This window comes from Solanum dulcamara, chromosome 11, assembly GCF_947179165.1.
Source record: "Solanum dulcamara chromosome 11, daSolDulc1.2, whole genome shotgun sequence".
NCBI classification, from domain to species: domain Eukaryota; kingdom Viridiplantae; phylum Streptophyta; class Magnoliopsida; order Solanales; family Solanaceae; genus Solanum; species Solanum dulcamara.
The window spans coordinates 53,196,963-53,209,632 of NC_077247.1; the positions used below are offsets into that span (position 1 = coordinate 53,196,963).

At 33.1% G+C, this 12,670-nt stretch overlaps 2 protein-coding genes across 3 annotated transcripts; one reads left to right on the top strand and one right to left on the bottom strand.

Annotated features, from left to right (window-relative positions):
• Window positions 1–3,654: 3,654 nt before the first annotated feature.
• LOC129873111 (RNA demethylase ALKBH9B) lies at window positions 3,655–9,303 on the bottom strand. 2 transcript variants are annotated; one of them, XR_008762648.1, is made up of 7 exons: window positions 8,880–9,303; window positions 7,701–8,387; window positions 5,313–5,398; window positions 4,788–5,098; window positions 4,634–4,705; window positions 4,140–4,538; window positions 3,655–4,054 (listed from the first exon to the last, which is right to left on the bottom strand). XR_008762648.1 is itself a non-coding variant. In XM_055948120.1 (6 exons), exons 1-6 carry the CDS (start codon window positions 9,049–9,051, stop codon window positions 4,253–4,255), a joined length of 1,614 nt encoding a protein of 537 aa, XP_055804095.1. In that variant the 5' UTR covers window positions 9,052–9,303; the 3' UTR covers window positions 3,655–4,252. The 2 variants fall into 2 exon arrangements, 1 of the variants encoding a protein (XP_055804095.1); XM_055948120.1 differs by having other exon boundaries at window positions 3,655–4,538.
• A 2,288-nt stretch (window positions 9,304–11,591) lies between these two features.
• On the top strand, window positions 11,592–12,431 carry LOC129873460 (uncharacterized). Its single transcript, XM_055948560.1, has one exon. It carries the CDS (start codon window positions 11,672–11,674, stop codon window positions 12,176–12,178), a length of 507 nt encoding a protein of 168 aa, XP_055804535.1. The 5' UTR covers window positions 11,592–11,671; the 3' UTR covers window positions 12,179–12,431.
• Window positions 12,432–12,670: the final 239 nt, after the last annotated feature.

Sequence of the window (12,670 nt, forward strand, 5' to 3'; positions counted from 1 at the left end):
GTAGTTTAATTATTTAAAGAGTCAAATTTGACCTAGATTTATGTCCTTTAGTGTGAGAGGTACCTTTGAGCAAAAACAAAAGTGAAAAGTGGAGAGCGTTGAGTATCCTTGAGCCAAAATAAGAAAAATGCTGAGGATATTTTTGAAAAAAGAAGTGAAAAAGGATATTTTTCAACCTATGCCATGGGCTGAGGATAACTTTTTTATTTTTTTAAAAATGTTTTTTCATGTAAAAGGACCTCGATCACTTTTGTTTCCAATGTTATCTAAGACGAAATATACAAATCATTTCTCTTATTCTGGGAGATTTTATTTACTAGTCTTTAGGTAAGTTTGTTGCTCATATCAACTAGTGTAAATTTTCTTACAATTACATTAGAAAGTAGTTAGGAATTGAGATCCAAACTAAATATAAAAATTTTAAACTAAGAATATAAATCATGTTTACTTGACTCATAACATGTTAATCATTTTTTGGTGGTGAAATAAAAAATGAACGTGCCATAACCGAGTTGTCTATCTATACAAATGGGCCTTTCAACCTTGTTGGGCCTTATTTATATATTGACAAACAAAGATAATGGAGCCCATCTACACCATGACTCACCTGGTCAGTATTTTACAAGCAAGAGTATTTGCCCGAGCCCAAGTGCTTATGGTATGAAAAAAAAAGAGGAAAAATTACTTGATTGAGTGCTTTTTAAAAAATAATTATTGATTTTAGCGATATTTTTTATTTATTACCATTTATAGAAATATATAGCAATACTATGATAAATCTACACTTGTATTAAAAGTGAATTATGCATATAATATAAATGTATTATAAGTGTTTTAAAATATATATTATATTTGTGTAGTAAGAAACTAACATAATGTATTATAAGTCTATTAAAATATGTGAAAAATGTATTATCCATCTATAAAACTTGTATTATATATGTTTTATAAATAGTTCTCTGCAAGATATATTAAAACTGTATTATAAATGCATTTAAATATTCAGTGGATTTTTTTTTATTGCTATAGATGGTAAATATTTTCTTAATATTGTATATTTATATAAGTTTCCCAAAAAAAAAATCACTAGAAATGTTTTCCGTAGAATAGTTTTAACTTCGAAAATCAGTTTCAAGACTATTTTCCGGTGTTGTTAGGTATAAAAGTAAGGCCAAATCCATCGGTAGCTTTTTAAAATTGGCACTAAGCTTCACTTAGATATCTTAAGTGGGCGATGTTCACTTTAGACACCTCATGTAGGATTTCACTTTGTCATTTTGACACTTTTAGCTGATATGCCAAAGTGAGTGTGATACACTCAACAATATCGTGTGAAAGAATTTATTTAGCCATTTTTTATTTTATTTTCTCTTTTTCTCCATTTCTCAAGCCACCATCTCCCCACCATTTTTCCAAGCTTAAACTCCCTCTATGGAGTTCGAATTTTTTTATTCAAATCCGTCTTTAAACTATTTTTTTTCTTCTTCACTGTATTACTTTTCTAAATCTACCATCACCTCCCTCCACTTTTTTCACCTGAAAAATGAATATCAACACCCCTCTTTTATATTTCCTCTATCTTTATTTCTTGTTCTCACCATCACCATTAATTTTATCACTATCGTAAGAATTTTTTAATTTTAATTTTTTTTTCAGATTTGAAAATTGTACCCACCATCGTTTTCTTTTCTTTAGATCCAACAATTATAATTATGAAAAAAAAGTGAAAATCTAAATCTAATAAAAATTCTAAAATGAAAAAAAAAGCAGAGAATAAATTGGAGGTTCAGGAGGGAAAAGTTTGGGAAGAAAGGAGGAAGGAGGGGTGGGGTTTAGAAATAAGTATTTTTTAAAAATTATTTGTGGTTGAAATTTAGTTTTTTTCCTATAATGTATTTTTTAAGTATTATTTTGCACTCAAATGCCACGTGTTCGTTTTTAATTAGTCGTAGTGTCAGGTCATTCGTGAGTGTGTTATACACACTGTGTAATTTTAGCTGATTATTAAAAAAATGTCAAAATAACACAGCGAGATCCTACGTAAGGTGTCTAAAGTCATCGCCCAGTTAAGATATCTCTATGGAACTTGATGCCAACTTTAAGGAGTCACCGACGAATTTGACCTAAAAGTACCATATAGTAATTGAGTAAGATGGAAGACATAACATGAGAATAGTATTTGGTGACATTGTTGAGTATTATTCCTATGTTTAAATTGTTTGATTTGATACTGTGTGAATTCAGACATAAAGTCTTCAACTTTTTGAAAATAAAACTAACATATTTAGAAAATATAGAAAAAGTAGCACAAGTAACAACAATAGTTGACACATTACATTTGATTCATGTCTTTAAATATCTTTCACCCCGACAATTCATTTATATTGTACCAGTGAGAGTACTACTAATTATTTCTTCTCTGTAAATCCCTCCTTCTCCCTACTTAATTTCATATATATTTCTACTTCAAAAATTCTAGCCTTGTTCAACTGATTCGTGTACTTTTTTTGTACTTTTCATTGACTATGCTTTTAATTTGTTGTATTTGAATTAGCAGTTATTTTCTTCTGTTTTGACAGCAATCCTGAAACTATTGGAACATTTTAGAATGTCAAATGGTTGTGCGCTTCAGACGGGCAATTTTATGTGCAAATTTTGGGTCACGGAAATTCGTGATCATTTGATTAAATTTGATTATTATTTGTATAATTATTAAATAATATATCAAATATTAGAAAAAGGAATCCATGCTTAAAGTGATGAGATGGTTTATTGATTTAAAGGCTTGATTTCAACATCATGGCCTCAAGTTCAAACCTATTCAATAACATATTTTGCCCATTAATTTTTATTTTTGTATAAAAAAGGTAAGACCTAACCAATATCACAATTCGCTCATTAATTTTTATTTTTGTAAAAAAAAGTAATCATGTAGGGATATATTATATCTTTTGACATAAATCAATTTTTGACTTATTTAATTATCGAGGTTCTTATTCTTATTTTATTTTGTCTTTCATTCTTTATTGTAAAATTAAGATTAAAAAAAAAAGTGTGTATTGAAAAAGAGAAAAAAGTAAGAATTTTTTTTAAAATAATTTCTTTTTGTTGCTATATTATAGTTTAAATATTTTTTTCCGGCTATATTGTAATTTAGTTTTTGTATCTATAAAAAAAAGTTAGGACAATTTTAGTAAATTTTAACAATAAAATTAGTGAAAAAAATAAATTTGATCATTAAAATAATAAATTCAAATTAGCCGTTAAATAAAAAAAAGTCTGGAAAAAAAAACATGTGAGAAAGATCAAACATATCCTACATGTATTATTTTTATTAATATTATTTTTTGTACTTACATTAGAGGAAAAAAGTATATGTGATTCATATGTGTAACAGTAGGAGTATATATATATATATATATAAGTCACTTTCATAACGAGAGAGATATATCAACTTTAAATGATAAAGTTGAGGGTATATCATGCCTTTTTTCTATAATTTTAGATCTTATCTTTAAAATAGTGGTGCACCCGTCTTAGGATTCACCTCTGCCTTCAGGAGTTGCCAGAGGATGTGGTTGGTCGAAAATAGTGGGATATTATTTGGTGGGAACTCCAGGTACAAGGCGCCGTAAATATTCCATGGGAAACAAGTAGAAAAAACAACTCTCAGATAAGACAACTTAGCTCTCAATGTTTTCAAGTCCAATACATTAACAATACAACCGCTAGGAGAAAGCAGTAAGCACCAAAGCTTATGGGCAAATAAATGTAACCAATCTCATGAATTGTACACCGTGTTAGCTTCAAAAACACACAATCAGGTAACACGGATGGGCATTCCTGACAAGGTGTATTATTGAAGTAGAGCGAGTCCAATTCAGCTGACGAGTAATTATTTGAATAGCTGCCTCACGCCAGTACAACCGCAAATTGGAAGACCACACATATTACACCAGAGCTACAACCATACTTGCTCATCTCTAGATCACACCATACCTGCTCATCACTCTTCCCCACTTATAGCTTGAATGTTCCTCCTTGGTTTTCCATACTGCGAATGCAGATCAAAGAGCAGGATTAAGCTTCTGTATTACAAGATATCCATCGAATGGAGTAGCAAACAAGCAATCACCCACAATTTTAATGCTTCACCAACTCGAGAAGGAGATGAGAGGGGACCCAAATACCAACAGCGGTGATAATTTTAGCAGATGACGATGGATCAATATACACAAGTCAGAATGTGCCTTCAATTTTCCGTATTCGCCCCATACCACTGCCTGTTTGCAGGTCCTCGTCGATATCGACCTGGATAACGCGGCTCCGAATGCCTTCTCATTGACATCTTTACTCTTTCCATGCTCTCTTCTTGTCTCACTGACTGTTTTCTTTCGGAAAACCTTGGCCTAGAGGAGCTCGATTTCTTTTGTGTGTCTGCTTCATATGATAAGGGCTGCAACCCTTGTAAATCATGCTCAGAAACATATCCAGTTGGCCTTTTCGATTCATCCATTCTTCTAAATGTGATTGAAATCCTATGTGAGATAAGAATTAACAAGATGTTAGCATATTACACAACAGAACAGAAGATTTAACTATGACCAGAGAGTTCTGAACAGTCAGTTTGTACCTCTTAGCAGGCACAGCTGGCACACAGTGTTTAGCTACATCAGCTCCATTTCCACTCAAGACTAGTACAGATCTGGGAGTAATGTAATGTAATGTCATTAATGTTCAATCTTCCTAATTTCACAAGTTATGATAAGATGAACACGCTCACTTACCCCACTGGCAACGGTATTGCAATCGCACCAGCAAATTCACCAGGACCCACTATTTTCAAATTGGATCCGAACACTATGTTGCACTCGCTAAGGAATGAAACAGTACAAAACGGGCGCACAAAATCATGATTGTCAATATGTGGTGGTATGCAGTCGCCCTCTTCATAAATGTTGATAATACAGCTGTCTGGAACACAAGTCGAAGGCATCACATGCCACTTTACAAGCCTTCTAATCATGACCTTCAAAAGATCAGGCAATGGATCAACAGTTCCACTTTTGAGGATCCCTGGGGGATTGCCACTCTTATCCTGACATAAAGAAAATTCAGTCATTATGCCACCCGTGATTAACCCATATGCCACATGCCTAACATAGAAGAAGGTTGTCAACTGAGCTGGAGGGTGGGGGTGGGTGGCCGGGTGGGGGTCTTTGTTTCAGATTATTGTCACCTAATAACACATAGCTTAAGGCACTCGGTTCTGTGTGGAGGAAAGATGAAAGATAAGATTGTAAAATGCTTACTGGTGCATAGTTGTAACAACAGCCAAATTGGATTGTCACACGTCCTTTGCCCCTCATCCACTTTGTTGGTGCTGTATAAGTCCTTTCTAAACAATCACCATAGGCAGGTAAGAGCCATGAGATAACTAAAAATGACCTAAATAACTTTACATACAAATTTGAAAGGGAAATTTAAAGAGGCAGCTCAAAGGAAAGAAATTCCAGTTGTAACAAGTATAAAGGAAAAACAATACCAGATCGAACTAATTCATGAAGTGAGTCACAAGGAAGATAAATTGACACAAAACTAGGGTAAATTTACTGAATTAGCATCGAAGATTTTTAAAGAAAGGTTTGTGAACTACTTCAGGAAATCTTCAAAAAGGGAAGCAGCCCGTGTCATTCATACAGTAAATGACAAATTAGCCAAACATTAGCCAAACAGAGAAAATGGGCACCTTATAAAACTACTTGCACATTTTTTCAAAGGAAACTCATAGTTATGCCTCAACCTTTATTTTTGCCACTTCTTCCTTCCTATACCATACTCAACAAAATTCTATGATATCTCTGTTAATGTTTTCAACCAGGGAACAGTGTCTATGCTGAATCAAGAAAAAGTTGGAGCTAAATCTAGTTATTTTGGTTATGTACCATTAAAAAAATGGACCTTGAGCCTTACTCAACCTCAAAAGCTAGATCAAGAAGTGCGAATTGCCCAACACCATATGAAGAGACCAAATAACCCTTGACCCACAGGTCTGGGGCTCTAAATACACCCCATATGCCCAGAACTGGACATCTAGAGCATGGACAATTTAAGACGGGGGACCTAACATCGGAAACAATGAATTGCGATGAGCCTGCCTCTTATACCATGTTAGATAAAAGGACCTTGAGCGTAACTCAACCTCAAAAGCTAAGCTCAAGAGGTGAGGATTGTCCAAGACCATATAAAGAGACCAAGTAAACTTTGACACACCAACATGGAACTCCAACAGTTATCACGGTAGAAGCGGACTCGTCTCTTTTAGTTTAGATACATTTAATAGTGTAAGTTTCTGTATTACTGAATTTCTATGCAATTATTCTAGGTATGTGCAATATATCTAGACATCTGACATTAACACTAGGCATTTTAGAAAAGTTTCTTCAGTTACGAAAAAAAGAAGAGATTTCTCATGCTGCATATTACCACCTTATATAGATATCAACATCAACAAAAGAGTTGACAGTTGATCTGATACATAGAACTATTAAACAGTTCTCTTTTTCTCAGTCCCTCTCCGTTTCCTTTTTCTTTCATCTTTTTAATGTCTGTAATTAACATAGAAGAGTCTGTGCTATCACTAAGAAAAAACTAAAATAGAATAAACATTACTAAGACAAGATTCCCCATTTCAATACATTGAAGTCTAGGATGCCCAAAGCAGCTTCGCTTTAACATACAAATGAAATGTTTCAAGTACTGCAGCTCTCAATAACAGACAAAAAAAGAAATATAAGGCATCTTGAAAGATGCAGGCGGCTAATGTTGAATCTAAATGAATCCGATATCCTCTCAAATAAGGAGTAATGGGTAAGTTTTCCTGCATAGGATTCTTATTGTGAAAGATACTGGCAGGTAGAAAAGATGCAAGCCAATGCAATAGATTGATCCTCTCTCAAGCAAAGCCAAATTCTTTTTCTAACTTTTCCTGTAGTTAAGCTAATACACTAACTCCATGTCAATCGCCCTATCAGCATCTAAATAGCATAGAACCTAAAAGGAATTGGATGACTATCTGCCAAAATGAAGATTAAGGCATGAACAACAATATTAACATCAAAAAAGCATCATTCCATAGCTAAATTATTAGAAAAACTGAAATTGAATCAGAATCAACAATGGTACATCTCACATTCTACAAAACTAAGCAGTTGTGTAATGTACACGCAATCAAGCAGAATTTCTTGAGCTTGCCAACTCAGCCGGCCCTAACACCTCACAGGTAAACAAATATTAATTTGACAAATAACCTCGTATCTATGCTACAAATACAGATTACTTAGTCCTCTGGTCAATGAAATGGACTGCATCCAATGACTGAGATAGCTCAAAAGCAAATAAAGAAATCCATATGGAAAAAAAGAGCATGCTAGTTAGTACCAATTATCGGACACCACTAATATTGTAATGTTAACACAAGTCTAACAACAACAAAGTAGACTAAAAACGAGTGTTCTAATTCAAAGAAACACCTGCTTAAATTTCAGATACATTTGAAGCTTAAACGTTAACAGCTAGACAATATCAAGCAAGCAACTATGCCTGCTTTTAGTATGCTTTGCAAAGCTCAATATGACAATAAAATTCATTTGAGAAAAGGAAAAAGAATGGTTAAGAGATATATCAAGAGTAAAACAAACCTTTCAGTTCCCCATTCTTCCCCATCTGGTAAAGCTTCTCCACATATTTAACTATTCTAATTTGCTCAGCGGCACTAAAGACACCCTTATGTAGCTCCAATCCATCAAGTATATTCACGATTTTCCCATTCACCCTCTCCAAACATATGAAATCCTTTTTCCTCTTCACATTACAGAATCTAATGTACTCTCGTTGCTCCCTTGACAATGCTGTTTTTTGCTTACTCTCCGGAGTAGTACTTTCCTCTTCAGACACACCATTCACCTGACTACTCAAGGCAATTGACTCGCTCACTTCCTCAGCTTGAAGTTCATCCTCCTGAGCCATATCTGCCCATGACATCTTCACTTTCGGGGTAGTCACAGGTAAGGATGAGCTGAATGCTTCACTTGTAGATGCCTCTCCAACAGGTTGAGATTGGGAATCTGCACCATCTATACAACTGTCAGATGAATGCCTCTCCACAGAAAGCTCCTCAAAGGGCTCCCCACCAGCCCCGTCTTTCCAACTCCCCAATGAGTTTGTATCGGCATTATCGTTCAAGTCACCACAATCATTCCCACTTCCAAGCGAATCGTTGTCGCAATTCTCTTGACTCCCATTGCATCCATCCAAATCACAACGTTCCAGAGTCAAAACACTCGTATTCTTTGGTTGCTTCAAGCATTCTGCACTGCCACTAACTTCTGCAATCATACCATCAAAGTCACTGATCAGAAAACTCACAAAATCAACAACTTTACTTACACCTTCATAATATTAAATATAACCCAAAACATAAACAAGACAAAGCAGAAATCAGTTCGTTTGTCCCAGAAACTTCAATTTGCATATGTTATCTACAACGATCTTCATAACTACAGTAATTATATAAAACAACAAACCTAATTCAGATAATTAATGTTAAAACTCTGTATCTATTCCGCTCTGTTTAGGTTCTTCACGACTAAGTAATTACCCAAAAAAGTATCTTTATTACAAAATTTCAGCAACTATTCGAACCTGAAGTAACACACTCCCTCTAGAGAAAAACCTCATCCAACAAAAAGAGTAAAGCACATAAAAACTGTGAACTTTTAGCAAGTATAAATCAGTATATGAACTATCAGTTAATCAATAGCAAACACATGCATTAACACACATTAATGTAAGGATAGAGAAGGAGAAAGAGAAAGTACTAAAATTGAGGGATCGGATGCGATCGGAGAGGGTCTGGGTGCAGGAGCGGCAGAGGTCACGGGAGAGAAAGGGGAGCCAGTTGGAGAGAAATTCAGAGGCGATTCGGAGTTCATCGGAGTTATAATTGAGAAGGAAGGGATCGTCCTTCTGAGTTCGCTGGTGGTCGGACATGGCGGACGAGTCAACTCGGTGAATTGAAGGCGAGTAGATGATTCAATTTTTTGCAAATTGTGAACTTGCTTTGAGAATAAGGTGTGGGTGTTATTCCGAGAAATTTGGAGGGGTGTTTTGTCAATTCATATTGGTAAAGAATATTGGGCGGTTGAAGTTTCCTAAGCATACCCTGATTACTAGAATTTGATTTTCCATCGCCAGATGTACCTAAAGTGCTTTAATTCCACCTTGAAAGGGAAATTCGAGAAACTGGAAAGAAAAATTGAAAGAGAAAAAAAAAAAATCCTCATATTGGACCCAATTCCCGACTCCTACCAAAGAGTTAGTTTCAAATGGAGATAAGGTATCGTATTTTGAGTCTAAAATCGAATTTTGAGGTATCGTTTGGTTAGGAACAAGTTATCTTCCTATATATATATATATATATATATGAGATAATTTATTTCATTAATAATATAAATAGTGTGATAAATGATTTCAAATTTGACAATTAAATAATATAATAAAAAAAATATTTTTAAACTATTTTTTTTATCCAAAAATTATTTATTTTTATCCATCACATCAAACCAACCCTCATTCCAATATAAATCGAATGATAAGATTGAAAGAAAATAATTTTTCTTCCTAACAAATATACACTAGACTCAATTTATTTTTTATAGCGAAAGTTTATGAAGCTCGAAGTAAAAAAAAATCTTTCTTATTCTACTTTTTTTTAATGGTTGAACCCATCGGTGACCCTTTAAAATTGACATCAACTTTCACTTAGACACTTCAATTAAGTTTTGTTCATTTTGGACACCTTATGTTAAGTCCCGCCATGTCATTTTGACCTTTTTTTTGACAATCAACAAAAATTATAAAATGTGTGTATTACACTTACTGATGATGTGGCATGATGACTAATTAAAAGATGACATGTGACATTTGGGTATAAAATAATAATTAAAAATAAATTATTAAAAAAAGTAAAGAAAAAAACTATTTTTCATTAAAAAAAGAAAAAAAAACTATTTTCTAAACCCCCACTCACTAACCTTCCAAACCTCTCCTTCCCCAAGAATTCCGCCTCCATAGCCATTAGAGCTCCATTACCAGTGACCATCATCCACTCCACCTTTTTAAAAAAATATAATAATTTAATTCATTTAAGATTCATGGATAGAATTTAAGAACAAGAAGGTATACAATAATTATACACTAAAATGCTAATAGTTGTTAACCAAAAGAATTGCAATGAAAAAAATACAAAATGAATGGGTAAAATCTGAAATTAATGGACTAAAACGGTAGCTTTTTTACTTTTGCAAATGAAATGCACCGAGCATTAGATTAACAAATTTGTATAATCGTTGACAAAAAAAATAAAGTATTAGTAAAACAATTCTTGAAATCTAGATTTTATTTCTTCTCTTGATGAACTTTTTCTTCTTTCTTTTGTTTTTGTCAACTTTGATTAATATGTTAGATCTATAATTACATTGATATAGTAACATGTTGGAATAAAATCTTGAAAAGAAAATGATTTTTCATGAATATTTTTTTGGGCTGGTTTTTTAAGAATTTAAAATTTGTTTTTGATTTTATACAAAAAGAAAATGTCACATATTCTTAGAGAATGGGGGTGGTCTTCATTTTTTTTTTGATGAACAAGATAATTATTGTGAAAGATTCGTTAATGGTAGAATATTAAATAAAGAAGATAGAAAAAAAGAATGAAGAAGAAGAAAGAAGATGGAGGAAATAATAAAAAATAAAAATAAAACAAAAAAATCTAATTTTTTAGGCTTTTCACGCGCCTATTTTGAGTGAAAATCACATAAGTTGTCAAGTCAGCAAAAAGTGTCAAAATAACACAATTCGATTTTACCTTAAATGTTCAAAATGTACAAAATTTATTTGAAGTATTCAAGTGAAAAATCGTGTCAACTTTAGAAGGCTGCTGATGAGTTGTGCATTTTTTTTTAAATGAAAAGAAACTACAAGAGAGATGGGGAACACATTCTTATTCGATGGTTCTATTTCACTATTATTAATAATAATAAAACATTCTTTTAATATTTGAGACTTATAATATTTTTGAATTTTCTATTTTATTCTTATTATATACTCACCTTTATAATAACAAAAATCTCGATTATAAATTTCAAAAATATTCTTTTCTTTATATGTTTTGCATTTAATCAAAATACAGGTTGTCACAATTAAAAAGAAACCTAACAATTCAGTCAAAGCTCCATTAACACATGGTTGTCAAGCAATCTCGAGACTTTAAAAAAAAGAGGTGGTGGAACTTGGAAGGATTAGTATAAAGTTTGAAATTAGTACCCAGTTAACATTTATGAATCTAGAAGTAAAAAAAAAACATGAAATACTAAGGAATTTTTTATCATGTTATCTATATGTAAACAAAATTACTCAATATTTTTACTAATAAAAAATAATAATGAGTAACTTGTAAAATAATTGAGATACATGAAATTTTAAAAAAAATGGAGAATCGGGTTCTCCTTAGTTGGGATAAATAAAAAGATAAGGTAATCAAAAGTAGTTGTGCCTCTCCTGGCCTCACACTTTAGTGCTTTAACTAAAGTTCCCTGAAAGCAAATGAAAAATGAACACCACCATGCTCTCTAGCTACCCAAAACACTTCACTCCCATCCCAATAATACCACTTTCCTCCAAATCTCAACATACCCATGTAATTCGTTTTCCCGTAAAATGTAGCAGCAGCAATGATAATGGCAACGAATCGCAGCCCGTTACTCCTCCAATAACGCCACCAAACACGGTGGAGATTCGATTCAGAAGACGTCCATCCAAACGACAAAAGCAGAAGGAAGAAGAAATGATTAATGCAGAGAAACAAGCTGTTAAACCTAAGCCTCCACCTAAGGATTGGGAATCAATGAATCTGACTGAGAAGGCAATTGAATTGTACGTTGGAGAAAAAGGACTTTTGTTCTGGCTTAACAAATTTGCTTATGCCTCTATTTTTATTATAATTGGGGGTTGGATACTTTTTCGATTTGTTGGTCCTGCACTTGACCTTTACCAGCTGGATACTCCTACTCCTCTTGCTCCTGAATCTATGTTTAAAGGTTCAGGAGACAAACCTTGATCCACTAGAAAGTTCAAGTTTGAGATGAGGAGAAGAAATTTTCCAATTTAATTTTTTCCCCTGTTTGCTTCAGTTCAAATTTTTGTAGTCCTGTATGTAACTTGAAAGTTATTAGTACTAATAGATTTAAGCAAATGAACATGCCAATACTGCATAGAGTCCCTTGATGGAAATTATATACTAGCATTTTGTAATCGCTTTAACTAGACGAAACTGTTACTTGTATCAGTATTGGAACTACAGTTATTTCTTATTGGTGTCTGCTTGTCAAGTCTCTTAATCCTGATGTTGTATCAAAAGCAGAGTTCAGTGGTAATACTTGCATAAGTTATGCGAGAATATATATAGTGTATTATTTTATGGGCGATAAAATATAACTATTCCACGAGCAAACAACCCCTTAATACTATCTAGTAATGAACTTAAAATTGTCAACCTCTATGTCACCCAATGACATAAGAAAATTTTAGATGGTCCATAAATATATTCTCT